Here is an 18,344-nt window from a genome sequence, read left to right as displayed (position 1 = left end):
AATGACTTAACTTTGTTTCCTGATTACAACTTGTATTTATACTAAACTGAAATTTATTATAACTAACAATGCTGACATGGAACAATCAGTTACAGAAAATAACAAACTAACTAACTTCTAACTAATCATGATGATGTGGAGTCTTCTAGAATCTTCATATTGTGATCTTCTCTATTACCAATCACCATATATTCATCTCCATAGAACACACTTCTATCAATCTTTTTTCAGATCCATTCTTCATCATCCGCATTCTACTGCTGCTCCATTGCCAGGTCTTGAGCAATCCGCATTGCCACTTGTATCATGGCGAGTCGTTGTCCTGGGATGTTAACGTCGATGACCCTCATAAGGTGGCACAAGAAGAGAGTGAGTTCCCCATTTTCAAGTGGCGGGTCGTGATCAATGCAGATGGCGTGGATGCGGTAACGATGGTGGTATTGAGCATTTGTGTAAAGAAGATGGAAGTGTCTACCAACAGCTGGAGCATCATGCAAGAAAAACTCTTGCTCCACTGGGAGTCTTTTCTAACTGCCCCCATCCATGTCATTGAGACGGTATTGGCCATGTCTTAGATTGGTCAAGTATGTGAAAAAATTGTTTTGATTGACAGCGTGGAATATATCACTTATGCCTCCTTCATATAGATTAATGGTTTCAGGGTGAATATGTGGGTGGGCTATGTTGGAATCTCTAAGAGTATTTCAAAATACTTGTGAGTGTGTGCAAAGTGGAGGAGATGAACTATGTGTGTTTTCTCCACTTTAGTGCATTGTGTTTAGTCCCACATTGGTTAACCACCACTAGCAAGTAAGGTATATGAGGAATTCCTCTACCATAAGGGCCTGCCCTTAGGGTACAAATGTTTTTGTGTTAGGAGGGAGGACTCACCCAAAGCCACACACGCGTGCCTGCTCGCACCGAACCGAGCCAGGTCGGGTTTAGGCTTGGGCTTGGGCTTACTGTCTAGTGGGTAGTGGCTAACTAAAAGCCTCGGAAACCGGCTACCTCCTCTATATAAACATTGTTGTGCGTCCATAGAGGGGACCCATTCCAGACCAAGAAACATAACTCATGAATACCGTGACCCTTCCCCGCCCTTCGAATCGAGAGAAATAGAACCTCATCCAGAGATTCTTCTTCTCATCCCTATTCTTCTTGTCGGCCCTTGAGAGAGAGAGTTATATTGCTGTTCTAGAGGGTAGTCTGTTCTAGTGCAAAGTCAGGCTGCTGTTAACCATTGAATCCTGTGAGGAAGACGCCACTGTTACCTTTCTGCACCATTGGAAGGGGCGAAATCTTTCCTTAAGGACAGCCTAATCCGCGCCTTAGTTATTACCTTTTATTTTGTCCTTATCTCTTTTATTGTTTTCTTTATTCAGCATACAACAATCTTAAGGAAAGAACAAGATGTCTACACCTGTTGACACCACGCCAATCAAAGAAACCAATTCTGGAGTCATGGAAGTTACTTCGACTATGAGAGATGTTGCACCTCTATTGAATGCTCGCAACTTACCCAATGTGTCAAAGATTGAATCCTTCAACGATTCACACTTCAAGCGATGGAGAGAAAGGGTATTCATAGCCCTAGATGTACTCAACTATGCAAAGTATCTCACTGATACAGCACCCGTGGAGGGTTCCAATGATTTCGAAAGAAATCAAGCTGCTTGGCTCAATGGGAATAAGGTATGTCGTCATGCTATTTTGAGTACCTTGTCTAATAAATTTTTTGATATTTATTGTTCAAATAAGAATGCACATGATATATGGGAGAGTTTGAACAAAAAATACATAATAGAGGATGTTGGTACTCAGAAATATGCTATTGGGACTTTTCTAAAGTTTCAGATGAGAGAGGATAGAGATGTAACGTCTCAAATCCATGATTATCATGTGCTGATTAATGATTTGAAAACTGAGGGTATTAATTTACCCGAAACCTTTGTTGCTGGATGTTTGATTGAGAAACTCCCCGAGTCTTGGAAACACTATAAAAATAGTATGAAGCATAAGCGCAAGCAGATGACTCTTGAGGATGTGATCATTCACATTCACATAGAGGAAAAGAACAAGACTCGGGATGATGTGTTGTCTAAGGAATTCCATTCTAAAGCCAATATCATTGAAGGTAATCCCAGCAAATCTAACAAAACCTCTAAAAAGCAGAAATACAACAAAAATAAGAATTTCAAGGTCAAAGGCACTTCTTTTAAAAGAAGTGGTACTGACAATGGAAATTGTTATGTTTGTGTAAACCTGGACATAGGGCTTTTCAATGCAAGCACAAGAAAGACACTGATGATCCTCCCAATGCTAATATAGTTGAGGGAGATGATATTATTGTTGTTGTGGTGTCATAAGTGTTCATGGCCACTGGGAAGAAGAACTGGGTACTAGATTCTGGTGCCACCCGCCACGTCTGTGGTGATGTTGAAGCCTTCTCAAACTACATACTAGTGAAAGATGAAAAGGTCTATATGGGTGACTCAATGTCTGTTCCTGTTGAGGGAACAGGCAAGATTCTTCTTAACTTAACTTCAGGGAAAACCCTTTCACTTAGTAATGTACTGCATGTTCCTGAGATTCGTCAAAATCTGATTTCTGTGTCCTTACTTGGAAAAGCTGGCGTCAAGGTGACTTTTGAGAGTGACAAGTTCGTTCTGACGAAGAATGAGGGTTTTGTTAGGAAAGGTTATTGTAATAACAGTGGTCTTTTCATGTTGAATGTACTTGACAACATTATTATTAATAAAGATAAATCTGCTTCTGCTTACTTGCTTGACTCTTTTAATATATGGCATGGTAGACTAGGACATGTAAATGTTCAGTATATGAAAAGAATGAAAGCATGTGGTTTATTGTCTGATATTTCTGATTTTTCTAGTGATAAATGTGAGATATGTGCTGAGACTAAAGCCACAAAGAAATCTTGCAGAACTGTTTCTAGAGATAAAACTGGATTGCTAACTCTTATTCATATGGATTTGGGTGAATTCAGAAGTACCATGTCTAGAGGGGGGAAGTTTTATTATATTACATTCATAGATGACTTCTCTAGGTACACCATGATATATTTACTTAGAAACAAGCATGAGGCAGGTGAGATGTTTCTCAAGTACAAAGCTAAAGTTGAAAACCAGCTTAACTGTAAGATTAAAAGACTTCGGTCTGATGGGGGTGGAGAATATGAGTCTAACCCCTTCCAGGACTTTTGTGACAAGAATGGCATTATTCATGAGACTACTCCACTATACTCTCCTGAGTCAAATGGAGTAGCCGAACGGAAAAACAGAACACTAAAAGAGATGATGAATGCTATGCTTGTAAGTTCTGGAGCTTCCCTGAACTTGTGGGGGGAAGCAATCCTATCTGCTTGCCATTTACAGAATAGGATACCCAACAAGAAAACAGGGAATAAGACACCATATGAATTATGGAAAGGTCATGTACCTAACCTGAAATACTTCAAAATGTGGGAGTGTCTTGCTAAGGTTCTTGTGAACGAACCTAAAGAGAGAAAATTGGGACCTAGAACTGTTGATTGTATGTTCATTGGTTATGCTCATAATAGTGCTGCATATAGATTTTTAGTAGTAAAATTTGATAATAACCTTGTCGATGCTAACACTATTATAGAGAGTAAAAATGTTGATTTCTTTGAGAATTTGTTTCCTTTGAAAATTGGAATTGAGAGGTTGGTTGCTCCTGGTGAACAACAATCAACAGATCCTGAAATTTCTGAACAAGAAATTCGGAAGAGTAAAAGAGACAGAAAATCCACCAATTTTGGTGATGACTTTTACACATTTCTTCTTAATGATGATCCTGTGACGTATAATGAGGCAATCAGTTCTCGAGATGCACCTTTTTGGAAGGATGCTATAAACTCAGAACTAGATTCGATTATAGCTAATCACACATGGGAGATAGTTGATCTACCTCCTGGGGCGAAACCTATACGTTACAAGTGGATCTTCAAAAGGAAACTGAAGCTAGATGGTTCCATTGAGAAATACAAGGCTAGACTAGTAGTCAAGGGATTCTCCCAGAAAAAAGGTATTGACTATTTTGATACTTATGCTCCTGTAACTAGGATTTCTTCTATAAGAGTTCTAATGGCTCTAGCTGCTATTCATAATTTATTTATTCATCATATGGATGTAAAAACTGCATTTTTGAATGGTGATCTTGATGAAGAAATATATATGATGCAGCCTGAGGGTATTATAGTACTAGGGAATGAGCAAAAAGTATGCAAATTGGTAAAGTCTTTATATGGGTTGAAACAAGCGCCAAAACAATGGCATGAAAAGTTTGACAGTGTCATGATGTCTAATGGATATCACATAAATGATGCTGATAATTGGCATATTTCACCCTCGAACTTGTCAAGTTTTACCACTTACCCCCCTAAAGTTCAGTTTAGGCAATTTTAACCCTGTACTTGTAAAACGTATCCACCTTCATATTTCCGGTTCATTTCCCCCGCCCAAGAGTGACGTGGATTAATTTTTTTCTTACGTGGAATTTCTAATTTTGAGATGTATCAAATTCTTGCACACTCAGCACACTCTGGTCAAGTCAAGTCAACAAAGACATGAGAAAATCATGTGACCTACCAACAAAAACCACTCGCGCGCACAAAAAATTATTCCCTCTCGTATTTTCTATCCCCAAATCCCCAAATACCTAATTTGAAACCCTAATTTACAAATTTTCAAATTGAAACCATGGAAAATCTAAATTGAAACCCTAGTTCTTTGTTGTTGCTCAAACTCATCATTTCGCGCTCAAACTCTTCATTGTTCTGCTGAAATTTTAGATGTCTTTTGTTGAATAACGACACGAAGTAAGTAAATGTTTGATTCTATGATATGTCCATAGTAATTTGCGTTATATAAATGTTAATTGTGCATCTTTCGATGTTAATTTCATTACTTAAATGCAGTGGATTTTTTTTTTATCTTAAGCATTACATCATGGTGGGACTTTTGTGCGAGCCCCAATTAGCGAAGATGATGGGGAGAAATGAATTGTTCTTATGAAGATACGAATGCTAAAATGACATACCTTTATCTCAGAAATATGGTAAAGGATTTTGGTTATCCTCCTAGTAGTATAGCTGAAATCTTATTTAACACTCCTGGGGTGGAATTAGAAAATGGATTAAGGCCACTTAGGACTGATAGTGATGTAAGCTCAATGGTAAAAGAGGCTGATGTATTTGGGAACATAGAAGTTTATGTTATACACAAGCAATCTGATGATAGTGATGCTAGTGATGATAGTGCTTCTCAGAGTGATGATGAAAGTGAAGTTGGTAGTATAGACAATGTGAGTGATGAAGAGTTACTTGAGGTTAGGCATATGAGGGTTGAAATGAAGAAGTGTAAGCAGAACATAGATGAAAATGGTGAAGGGGCTAGTCAAACTGTTGCAGATGACATAAATGGTGAAGGGACTAGTGCTCCTCCAGATGTGGTTCCTGATATGGCATTGTCTAAAGAAACAGAGCACACTGGGTATGATAGTGAGTATGGAGAAGATGGAGATTGCAGCCCATCAGAGAGTGATGAAGAAGATGAAGCAGTAGAACCAGAGGTTTGTAGAAAGAAAAAGAAGAGTTGGCCCACATTTAATACAATGACAAATATGTTTACAATTGAACCTGCTTTGGGTATGAGGTTTACAAGTAAAGATGAGTTCAAGGACTGTCTAAGAGATTATGGAGTGGCAAATGGCTACCCAATTAAGTTTATAAAGAATGAATCAAATAGGGTAACTGCTATTTGTGGTGAAGGATGTAAATGGAGATGTCATGCCAGTCCAATGCAAGTTGAGTATAGCTGGCAGATTAAATCACTAAATGATTTGCATGAATGTAATAGGGATTTCAATGCCAAATTTTGCAATGCTAGATGGCTTTCTAAGAAGTACAAGACTCAAATCCTTGCCAACCCTAGGTGGAAGCTAGAGGACTTTGTAGCTTCTGTTTTGCATACATATGCAATCAATGTTTCATTGAATCAATGTTCCAGAGCTAAGAAGTTTGCATTGGGGGAGAGGGATTCAGTTATGATAGATCACTATGCCAAGGTTTATGATTATGCTCATGAGTTGCTGACAAGAAATCCAGGTAGTACTGTTAGAGTGCAGGGTGAAAGTGCTACAAATGAGCTTAATTCACCAAAATATTTTAGAAGGTTTTATGTATGACTAGATGCTCTAAAAAAGGGATGGGTGCATTGTAGACCTGTGATAGGGTTGGATGGTTGTTTTTTGAAGGGTTATATAAAGGGTGAATTGTTGACAAATGTGGGTAGGGATGGGAATAATCAAATGTATCCAATTGCATGGGCTGTAGTTGAGGGTGAAAACAATGATTCTTGGTTCTGGTTTGTGAATTTGTTGGTTCATGACATTGGTGTGGCAGATGGGTTTGGGTGGACTATTATATCAGACAAACAGAAGGGGTTGGTTGATGCAGTGCACACACTTTTGCCATTGGCAGAACATAGGTGTTGTGCAAGGCATGTATATGCCAATTTTAGGAAGAGATTTAATGGTTCTATGTTAAAAGGACTTTTTTGGATGACTGCTAGAAGTACCACCATTCCAATTTATGAGAGGAACATGAAAATGATTGAATTAGTGTCAGCTGATGCAGCAGAGTACTTAAGGACCAAACAAAATCAAGAACAGTGGTGTAAAGCTTTTCAGTTGGATACATCTTCTTGTGATGCAGTTGAGAACAATATGAGTGAGTGTTTTAATAGTTGTATTATTAGAGCAAGGCTCAAGCCCTTAATTCATATGTTGGAGGACATCAGGATTTATATAGTAAACAGGATGCAAAAAAAGAGGGAAGCAATGCAGAAGTGGACTGATGTGTTTGCTCCAAGAATTAGGAAAACCATTAAAGAAAACAAGATGGCAAGTAGAGACTGGTTGTGCATATACCATGGGGCTGAAGATTTTCAGGTTAGTAATGAGAATGATGGATATTCAGTTGACCTAAGAAAGAGGATTTGAAGCTGCAAAGAGTGGATTCTTACTGGGATTCCATGTTGTCATGCAATTTCTGCCATCTTTAAAGCTACCAAGAGGGTGGACAATTTTGTGCAGACATGGTATAACGTTGAGACAGTTAAGCATGCTTATGAAGAACATATAAAACCTTTGAATGGAGAAGTACAATGGGTGAAGACCAAATGTATAAAATTGTTGCTTCTAAAGGCAAAAAGAATGCCTAGTAGACCCAAAAGAAATAGGTTGAAGGACCCACATGAGTCACCAAAGAAGGGACCACAAATTTCAAGGATAGGGAAACATATGAGGTGCTCTAACTGTAAGGAGATGGGGCATAACAAGAAAGGATGCAAAGAGCCTATTGCACCAACTCAAAGGCAACCTAAATTGACTGTAAGTGGTTATTTTATTATTTCTATTTTTATTTTGGATATTTACATTATTGACTTATATTGTTGTTTGGGTTATTTTGGATATTTATATCTACTCGAAGGTGAAAAGAAAAAACAAAGAGGGGAACACAAGTGCACCACCACAAAAGAGATCAAAGAATAAACAGGTATCAATAATGCCATTCTTATCTTTAAACATATGATATTTAATTTGTTTACTTTTGGGTCAATAATGCTTTTTTTGTAGGCCCTAAGTATTGCGACTCCAAATCTTGATCTCCAAGTGCAACAGCTCCACCTTCCAGTGCAACAGCTCCACCTTCAAGTGCCCCCACAAGTACAGCAACTCCACCTCCAAGTGCCCCCACAAGTACAGCTGCTCTAAGTACAACATCTCCACCTCCAAGTACCCCCCACAAGTCTGGCTCCAAGTAATGCACCTCCAAGTACAATGACTCCACCTCAAAGTAAAACAAATCCTAAAAGCAGATCCAAAAATGATATGGTATTGCTCTATTTCTAGTAGTATCATGTACTTCCTTTATTTGTCTCTGAGTACACTTCTTCTTCTCTTTTACAACTTCTTAGTACTTCCTTTACAACTCCTTTATTTGTCTCTGCTTCACTGTGTACTGCCATATATAGCCTAACTTGCTATGTGTAGAAAATTAAAGTTTGCTAGAAATCAGAAATTTATAACTTGTTTAAGAGAAAGCAGAGACTTAAAAAGTAAAGCGGCTTGGAGCTTTTAAAAATGAAAGCTGATAACACTACATTTATAAGAGGGAGACTTAAAAGTATAAGAGAATGTGGTATAGTCTTGCTCTGTTTATTGGTAAATATGGTATTGCTCTGTTTATTGGTTTTGTTTTTAATTTGTATAGTTCATACATATACACACATGTCATATTTGTAGGTCCCAACTATGACAGAACCATCAAATCCAGTTGTTGCTTCACAATCTGCATCATCTACACCCAGAGATAAACAACCCAAAGGCAAGGCTGTGATTCTTGCTACAAGTCCTGCCAAGAATACAAGGTCATCAGCTGCTCTTACTGAGACACAAGCATCAGCTGCACCCAAAGGTAAACAACCCAAAGGCAAAGCTGTGATTTTGGATACAAGTCCAAACCTAAGACGCACCTAAAGCCCCTAAAGCCTCACTTGAAAAAAAACATCACCGTAGACACAGGGGACAAAAGCATTAGCTGCACCTAAATTTCCTACTAGAAAAGTTGTATTAACTCCAGCTGTGATTCTTGAATACAAGAATACAAGATCAACAAAGACTTTGGGTATTAAGCCTCAGGGTACGGGCTATAAGACCAAGACCAAGACCAAGACCAATTGGAGGATATAACACCTCTATTTAATTTGGTTATGTCAGTAGGCATTGTTAGTATTGTCAGTAGGAATTATCAGTATTTTGGTTCTGTATTTTGGAACAAAGTTGTTTGATGTTGATATGTTTAATGTTGCTCTGTATTTTGGAACAAAGCTATTTTATGTTTCTCTGTTTAAGTTATGTTGCTCTGTTGGAACAATTGTCAGTATTTTGGTTATGTATTATGTTGCTCTATTGCTCTGTGCCTTTAAGTTATGTTTCTCTGTTGCTCTGTTGCTCTGTGCCTTTAAGTTATGTTGCTCTGGAAAAGATTACCATTCAATTTGCTCAATTCTAAGTTTATAATGTGGAATGTGATGTCTATCTCATTTGAACAGCAGGAGGCACAAATTTGGTTTGTTTTTTCATTCAGAACAAATTGATAAACAGACACTAATGCTCTCATCATCTATAGCTTGTTTCATTCAGAACAAACAGACACTACCGACTCTAATGCTCTCTACTACTCAGAATGGTTCACATCCACATATCATCTAAAAACTCAATGAGTAAGGTTTGCATAAAACATACTTCCAAAGACATCTCAAAAATCACTTCAACCAGTTAATACATTCAAACTCAACCAGTCAATACATTCAATCTTTAAAGTCGATACAATTCACTTCAACCAGGACAACAACAAGTAAGCAAAAACAAACACTATAATCCATTTCTTCTTCTCGTTCTTCTTCTTCAGTTCTGCAATTTCAGCTCTCAATTCTACAATTTCAGCTCTCAGTTATGCAATAATCACTTCATGATCATTCCCTGCCAGTGGATCAACCCAGACAAAGAATAAACACCTTTCTGGGTGTGGAAACTTTCTACACCCAACAAATCTTCTTTCGGGGTTCATTGGCGTCTGAGAAATCCATAACTTGGGTTCAAGTCCACAATAGCAAACGGTTCGGAATTGGGAGTTGCCTCGAGAGTTCACAGATGTGGTAGAATTAGATATAGACATCTAGAATTTGAGTAGAAATGATGAGTTTGAGCAGCAACAATGAAGAGTTTGAGCAGAAATGATGAATTTGAGCAACAACAGTGAACTAGGGTTTCAATTTAGATTTTCCATGGTTTCAATTTGAAAATTTGTGAATTTGGGTTTCAAATCAGGTATTTGGGGATTTGGGGATAGAAAATACGAGAGGGAATAATTTTTTGTGCGCGCGCGAGTGGTTTTGTTGGTAGGTCACGTGATTTTCTCATGTCTTTGTTGACTTGACTTGACCAGAGTGTGCTGAGTGTGCAAGAATTTGATACATCTCAAAATTAGAAATTCCACGTAAGAAAAAAATTAATCCACGTCACTCTTCAGGTGCCGGAAATGAACCGGAAATATGAAGGTGGATACGTTTTACAAGTACAGGGTTAAAATTGCCTAAATTGAACTTTAGGGGGGTAAGTGGTAAAACTTGACAAGTTCGAGGGTGAAATATGCCAATTTGCCATAAATGTATTTACTTTAAATCTTTTGATGTGAATACATATGTGATTATCTGTCTATATGTGGACGACATGTTAATCATGAGTCCTAGCCTTGATGTTGTGAGAAACACCAAGATATTCTTATCCTCCCAATTTGAAATGAAGGATTTGGGAGAAGCTTATGTGATTCTTGGAATCAAAATCATCAAAAACAGTGATGGCTATATGCTTTCACAAGAGCATTATGTTGAGAAGTTTTTGAAGAAGTTTAACTTTTATGATAGTAAGCCTGTGTCGACACCTTATGAGGCAACTAGTGAACTTCAGAAAAATGCTCAACATAGTGTCCTTCAGTCTAAATATGCCCAAATTATTGGTAGTCTCATGTACTTGATGAATTGCACTAGACCTGACATTGGTTATGCAGTTAGTAGGTTGAGCAAATACACTCATTGTCCTAGCAAAGAACATTGGAGTGCGTTAAAGAGACTAGCCAAGTACTTGAGAGGAACACTGAATTACGCATACGTTTTAGACGAACTCCACCTGTGATAGAGGGTTATTGTGATGCAAACTGGACATCTGATTCTCATGATATGAAGTCCACTAGTGGTTATATTTTCACTCTTAGTGGAGGTGCAATCGCTTGGAAATCTTCTAAGCAGACCTTGATAGCTCGTTCAACCATAGAGTCCGAGCTTATTGCTTTAGATAAAGCAAGTGCTGAGGCTGAGTGGCTTAGAAACCTCTTGGCAGATCTTCCTATTGGTACAAAACCACCTCCAGCTGGACCTATACTGTCAGGCTGCAATAGCAAAGGCAAAGAGCAAATTGTATAATGGGAAAAGCAGGCATATCCGTCGAGACTTCCGGTCTATAAAGCGAATCTTTGGAATCGGAGTTGTGGCTCTAGATTATGTGAGGTCGAGTTAAATTTGGCCGATCCTCCGACAAAAAACTTAAGGGAGACAAGTGGTTGAAACGTCGAGGGGATGGGACTTTTGCCTTAGATAGAGGGGGCTTACACCGACGGCAACCCCACCTATGTGATTGGAGATCCCATGAAGTAGGTTCAAAAGGAAAACAAGTCACCTCGTCCGCTCACGGTATGCTATTGTCTTTCTTTGAGACGTCCCACCCTATGACTAGATAGCATTTTTTTGTATACTTTGTATAATTTGAATTGCAATGAGAAAAGGATGAGTTATTTTACTCTTATTGGAATCCATAGTCCATTTTTTTTTATGAGATAATGTATTTTAACTGCAATGTACACTTGATGGATATCCACCTACGTGAATGTAGAACTGGGTCGGTTCTTATGAGTATTCAGGCAAGTACTCTAGAACATTCATGGAACACAGGCAGCGTAAGGGCCAAAAAGCACAACACTGCAGAACAGGCATATAATGAAAGAGCAATGTGGGTGCATGTGATCTATTTTACTACAAGGGAATGTTGGTTCAAAGATTTTTTAATCCACCACTTTCACGTATTATAAGACATGTTATCCTATGACTGGTTCAAGCCCGCAAAGCACCAGTATCTTATGTATTGTTTTTTCGATTCTCTCTGGTATTTCGTTAACCCATTTTTTTTGTAATATCCTATTCTAAAATAGTGGGGGACTATTAGTATTTTGAAATAGTGGGAGATTGTTGGAATCTCTAAGAGTATTTCGAAATACTTGTGAGTGTGTGCAAAGTGGAGGAGATGAATTATGTGTGTTCTCTCCACTTTAGTGCATTGTGTTTAGTCCCACATTGGTTAACCACCACTAGCAAGTGAGGTATATGAGGAATTCCTCTACCATAAGGGCGTGCCCTTAGGGTACAAATGCTTTTGTGTTAGAAGGGAGAACTCACCCAAAGCCACACGTGCCCGCCCGCACCGAACCGAGCCGAGTCGCGTCGGGTTGGGTTCGGGCTTGGGTTTACTGTCAACCGCCAGAGAGTTCTCAGTGGAAGATCTTGACATAGTTTGACAGCTAGGTGAGTGCATGGTTCTCCCGGATTATTACGAGTGGCCAATTCCAGAGGCACCTATATTAATAGTGGCATGGCCACAGCCGGACGCGATGGAGGCACAAAAGTCTTGACTTGTAGTGCTTTACCGCTAGCACTTAAATTACAACAGTTGAAATGTGATAAACTACGCAGTCCTAGATTAGAAACTCGAAATAGAACTGGCAAAAGAAAGTCTTTTCTGCATTTATACATTAACATTAGGAGACCCGTTATTGCAACTGAAACAATAAACATAATCATTATAAATATGTAACTGGATCCTGTTCCAAAACACCGTATCATCAATCCTTTCCGCATCAAAACAATTAAACACGTCTTCCCAAGAATTAATACTTGGTTCGCTTAAAGCAACAGCTTGGTTGCTTGTACAAGTTTCGTCACTGCTGCCGCGCAGCATCGAGGTTGGCATGACCTTGTTCTTGTGCTGCAGCCACTTCTGCTGCAGCAGCTGCCAGCCTTCCTCCCTCGAGTGCCTCTGCTAAAACTCCACCCTCTGCAACTGCAGCTGCTGCAGCCATGATTCTAGATCTCTGTTCTCTCCAACTTGGCAACCAATTATCTTGCAATAGACGGCAAAACAAAAGAGTTGTGTCATTTTTATGTTTTGGGGCAGCCCCCTCCTCAAATAAGGACCAAACTTCCATTGAATACTTATGCTCAAGGCAATTGTTCTTGTACAAATACTTGGTTCTATGCCCGAGTAGCTGATTTTCATTGTCAAATATCGAATGCAGTTCCTTTGTTAGCCTCCAATAACCACCAAATTCGTCGTATCTTCTGATCATGTTAGCACCAAGGTGCAGAATGTACATGTAAAAGTATTCCCCTACTTGAAAAATGTGATCGGGTCTGGTCAAGTAGATATTCACTGGGGAGTTGATGATGTAGGGGGATTGTATTGGGACAGAATCTCTCTTACTCTGCAGAAACAACAGACAGTATTCATCTCTAGGGGTGAACACGGTTCCTTCAGGTGCAAGCCCCGTCATCTGCAAACATGTATATAAATATAATTCCATAATAAAATGTCTTTATGCTTACTGAAATTGAATCAAAAGAATGTACATTATATGAAACAGAGAATAAGAAAAGCAGAGCAAAGCACTTGATGTAAGTTGAATTTCATTTACAAATACTGTTATTATCAAATCATATTCTTAATATGCCGTAGGCATATATGCAATCAGCACCAAATCCTGAATCTAACAACTTCTTTTCAACTAATGCTGTGGTTAGTCGTGGCAAAAGTCTACATGCAACTGAAAATAGTTTAGCTGCAAGGGAAAGCAACCATGGAATACCACTTCCCTGGTTTTTTTTACCACAAATATAGGATCCCACTGCCACAGGACTAATCGACATTAAGTTCACTGGTTCCAGTCTTTACCGGTGTTTTAAAAATCGGCCTAGGCGGATGCTTGGAAGGTCCCTAGGCGCTAGGCAGTGCCTTGCCGACATGCCCAGACCTCTAGTACGTCAGAAAATCGGTTAGGCCTACTAGGCGGGCAACCAAGTGATCTATGCTGTGCAGTCCAGCAGGCTGCTAGGCGGTCTGGGCGCCTGGGTGGATCAGGGGAAAAAAATATACCAACCAAAAAGGTCTTAAAAAAATAGCCTACAAAGGAAGACCCAAAAATCCCAATCTGAACAGAAAACCTAACCCTTAAATCACTTCAGCTTTTCAAACATAAAACCTGTTTCTCCAACTCGCAAAGAGCAACAATAATCAAATTTCTAACGTGATACCCAAATTCCACTCCCCAAGTCAGTTCGCCTTTTTTTGACGTCCAATAAACGCCAGCTGAAATGAACATATTTAAAAATACCTCCTCAACCAAGTGAGTCAAATATTGCAATAATATTCTAATATATATATAATCTTATTTTAACTATATACAGCACCCAACATTACTGTAATGTCGTTCCAAACAGAAAAAAGAGTCCATAATATTGCTAAAAACAATATGATATACACAGAGTCCTAGTAGACTAGTTCATATTTTTGTTTTGCGCTTAAGCAATGGAAATTCTTGGTTGGAACTTGGAACACTACAGCCCTTTCATTTCTAGGTTTGTGTTTAAACTTTGAGCTATGTGAAATGTTAGGTCGGAGAACTCTTCTGTGTTTTTAATAAGTAAAGTTTGAGTTCTTCCATAGCGCCCAACTGTATACATTTTTTGAATATCGATAGTAATATCTAAACTGTCCCTGGAAACGTTTGACATAGAAAGTTAACTAGATTACTATATATATAAAATATACTTAATTTTCAAGAGTATAGTACGAAGTAGAAGAAGCTAATATGAACTTCAAGTGAGGGGAACAAAGTCGAACTACCATCAGCATGTTCAATTACATTAACTTAAGGTGTTCATGTGCACGTAAAATATACTAGCAATTATAGAGTTAAAGGAAGATGAGATAATAGAGCATTAGCGAACAAACCGGGACTAATGGATGAACCGACAGCCTTTCCCTATGATCCTTTTCCACGTACTTCCGATAACTTTGATTCCAAAGATCCGTTAAGAGTTTCCGCATCAAAATACACACTTCAAAAGGAACCAACTTACAGTTTTCTGCATCACTCCCTTGCCCAGCCAAATGTTTTTTCAGTCTTCTAACACCACCATACTTCATAATTTTCTTACAGTAAATGCACTGAGATTTCTTGCTATCATCAAAAGATTTTCCATACTTCCAAGCAATGTCCGGTTTACGTGGCATAATGATACGGAGTAAACCACCAGAAAGACCTCTACAAAATGCAAACAGCATATAATTAGAACATATTATTTGTTAGGGTTACATTATGTTTGTTACATACATAATATATAGTACACTATAGTTACGTACATTATCTCAGATAAGTCTTACCAAATCCTAGGACAATCAATATAGGTAGACCATCGATTTAATGACCTATGAACACTTACATAACTAGTATTGACTCAAACTCCCTTGAACATATATTTTTATCTGACTTTGAAGCATTTTCTGATTAAGGATGCTATTAGGGAGACCTTGTTCTACCTTCTTTTTGGAAAGCTCCAAGTTTATGAAACCAGGGAATACAGAGTTGCAGAACTTCCCTCTGTATAATTTTCTGGTTACTTAGCTTTTTTTTTTTATAAGTGCATTTTATTGAAATATAATAAACGTAGAGACAGTACAAAGGGAGTGAGAGCCTCACCTATAACGACACAACATATTACAAAAAGCAGTGCACCCTCAAGAATGGGCACTAACTAATTAGTCACCAGTAATAAGAAGTTCCCAATGGAGAACCAAGTCCCTAAACCTATAATCCTTCCTCTCTGGATATATGGAAGGCCAATACCAAAGAAAAGATACCTCCAAGACAGCTTGAGCAGGTGGAGTTTCCTTACGACAAAAAATCTGACCGTTCCTTAGTTTGGTTAAGAGAAATGTTCTAGACCTCGTAAATCATTGCCATTTCTTCTAGTTATTTCCTTAGACAACTATTATTTCGATCTGAGGTCTGGTCATTTGTTTGGAACAGTAACTACTATTTTGGATGCCTAGGAGTCGCGAGCAGATGTTTTTTCTAAAACTCCTTTCAGGACCAGAATCTATGCTAGCTAGATTAGTACGACTTTTACGCCTGTGCACCATTTTAGGTTCTAGGACAACAGCTCTCGATTATTTATAATTATCCATGAAGCTATGGTGCAGGAAATCTTCAACGTCATTTGAAATTCGAAGGCATTCCAAACTAACAACTCAAGAAGATATCTGGAGATGGCATGAATTTAAGCTGAATTTGGGAGTTGCAAGTTTCTATTATTAGAGAAAATTCCAGGTTGAATCATCATCAAACCTTTCTTTTGATAGATACAAATTTATACCTTCAACTTCAAACTATCATTATGCTAAGCATGTGATATGACTATATAGATGTGTCCCGAAGCTAACTGGTCAAGCCTCTTTAGTCCGATTCCCACCTTCACCAGGGAAAAGGGTGTTAAGGATTCCAGTATTTATAGCTCTGATCATTGTGCTTAAGCACGTAGTAAATGATGATATAGCTAGTGGCTTATAACAATCCTCTTTCCAGAATATATATATATTATATATATCAAAAGAAAAAAGAAAAAATTCAACTCAAGGATCAAACGATCTTGCATAGTGGAGTTCGAAGTTTTTTTTTTTGCTAGATAAGTTACTATTGTATTAATAATGGAAAATGCAAGAAAGTACAAGGGGAAAAAGGAAAAAAAATGAAGGTAGCAGGAACTTTGAGAAGTCATAAATTTTCACCTAGTTATATGCTGCTGAATCTAAAGTAGGTTAAGTGGGGCTCCTCCACTCTACAGAGTATTCATAGGCATACATGCCCACCATAAATTTTTAAAATTTCACAAGATAGATACTCACAAGTCACAGCTGGCAAATAATGTTGAATCCTCTTGATTTCCCTAGCTTTCTCAGATGTGGTAGAATCATCTTTCATCTTCTCATGCTCTTCGGCGACCCAGCTGCTCTACGCCTCATTTTAACGTCAACATGTTGAATTCGTTTTTCCACTTTCTGCCTTTCTGCTAAAGCAGCAGCTTTACTTGTAAGACGGAAAGCCTTTCCACCATTGACAACTTAAAACTGGTTCCCGCTATCTTAAGGGAAAACTTTAATAAAATAATGGTTTTACTTTTACTACTCGGTTACAAAAGCGCAAATATGAAATATGAATGCTCACAAGATATCATCATATGTCCACAAATAATACATGAAATTTAGCATGTCAACATTTCATCTATGTGAACCATTGTCTAGAATCATTGAAGAGGATATAAGAGGAACAATCTATGTAAGATTTTGATTAAGGAATACAGGTAGTGGTCACAGCTATCGTTCAAAATAAATAAATAAACCATCTATCATTAAATTTAGTAGTTTCGGAGCAAAATGAATTTGAAAACACGACCCATCTACATTACAAAATAATACTGCTAAGAAATTTGCAAATATCAACTTCACAAATTGAAAATCAAACACAGGAAAAACAGTTGTAGTTAGCTTCTCTTAACTTTAATTATTATTAATTAAAAACAATATTACTTAGCTGGTAATAACTAGGTACAATATAAACTAACAATACACCACAATGAATGTGTTCCAGTTGACTCACCTGACTACAATGAAGTTGTAAATATTCCTTAACAGGCTTCCCTCTGTGTGCAGATAGTGATCTCTTATAACCATCGAAAGAATTGAAAATTTGAGGCAACACAATTTGTTGTTAGAAATAAAGGATTCTGGAGGAGATATGGACCCGAACCATACATACTAGCTGGGCCTATTCCTGGTAGAAGAGTCCACCTCCTTTACAACAATGCGTTGTTCCTTCATCGATACAGGATCCATGCAGTTCGAATTGACAATGTGATGGCAGCTGGGGAGGTAACCCTGTTTCTATGCAAAATGACTAGGGACATCCATGTAAACGTGCGTGGTCAGCCTGAGACCTTCCTCCAGGTCGAAATGAAGATTGCAGAAGATGCTACGCTAGAGCAACAGAATGCGGGAGAATAAAAATGCTGATTTTGATGTTTAGGCAGCCTAGTGTCATGTAAATAAACATGGATGTGTGTTGGTATAAATTTTTTTCTTTTTCTTTTTGTTTGGAAAAATTGTTTGTAAGTTTGTTGTCATAGATGGATATAGGGGGTGCGTGTAGGGGTAGTTGCACCCCTGAGATTAGAAAAGCCCCACTACCACGGACTCGCACCCCCTAATTTTTTTAGCAAACTTTCACTATCGTACCCCCAAAATTTTCACAACTATAGTGAGAATATAATCAACAAAAAAAATAGTATGAAAAAAAAAAACTAATAAAAAATATTCCAATAAACCAACGTTTTTTTTTTTTTACTTCTCTTTTTGCCCTTATAAAATTATCATTTATTATTTATTTTGAGTCCAAAACCATTAAAGATGGACAAATATGTCTTTGAAAGTTTGATGGGTTAATGAGACTAAAACAAATAGTCAAAGGCCCCCGGTCAGTTTGTATAATTCTAATCACCTATAACAAACCCGTAAGCTCTCCCTCA

General features: G+C 38.0%; 2 protein-coding genes across 2 annotated transcripts; one reads left to right on the top strand and one right to left on the bottom strand.

Moving 5' to 3' along the window:
* The first annotated feature begins 6,345 nt into the window (after positions 1–6,345).
* LOC147494336 (uncharacterized) lies at positions 6,346–7,038 on the top strand. The gene has a single exon (XM_086568105.1). It carries the CDS (start codon positions 6,346–6,348, stop codon positions 7,036–7,038), a length of 693 nt encoding a protein of 230 aa, XP_086424231.1.
* Positions 7,039–12,424: 5,386 nt separating this feature from the next.
* Positions 12,425–17,931, bottom strand: LOC147494335 (uncharacterized). Its single transcript, XM_086568829.1, has 4 exons — positions 17,420–17,931; positions 16,669–16,829; positions 14,716–15,028; positions 12,425–13,258 (listed from the first exon to the last, which is right to left on the bottom strand). Exons 3-4 carry the CDS (start codon positions 14,995–14,997, stop codon positions 12,647–12,649), a joined length of 894 nt encoding a protein of 297 aa, XP_086424955.1. The 5' UTR covers positions 14,998–15,028; positions 16,669–16,829; positions 17,420–17,931; the 3' UTR covers positions 12,425–12,646.
* Between the last annotated feature and the right edge of the window lie 413 nt (positions 17,932–18,344).

This window comes from Coptis chinensis, chromosome 6 (genome assembly GCF_015680905.1).
Source record: "Coptis chinensis isolate HL-2020 chromosome 6, ASM1568090v1, whole genome shotgun sequence".
Classification (NCBI taxonomy): Eukaryota; Viridiplantae; Streptophyta; class Magnoliopsida; order Ranunculales; family Ranunculaceae; genus Coptis; species Coptis chinensis.
The sequence above is the reverse complement of the archived record's forward strand: the minus strand, read 5'-3'. Positions and strand labels throughout refer to the sequence as shown.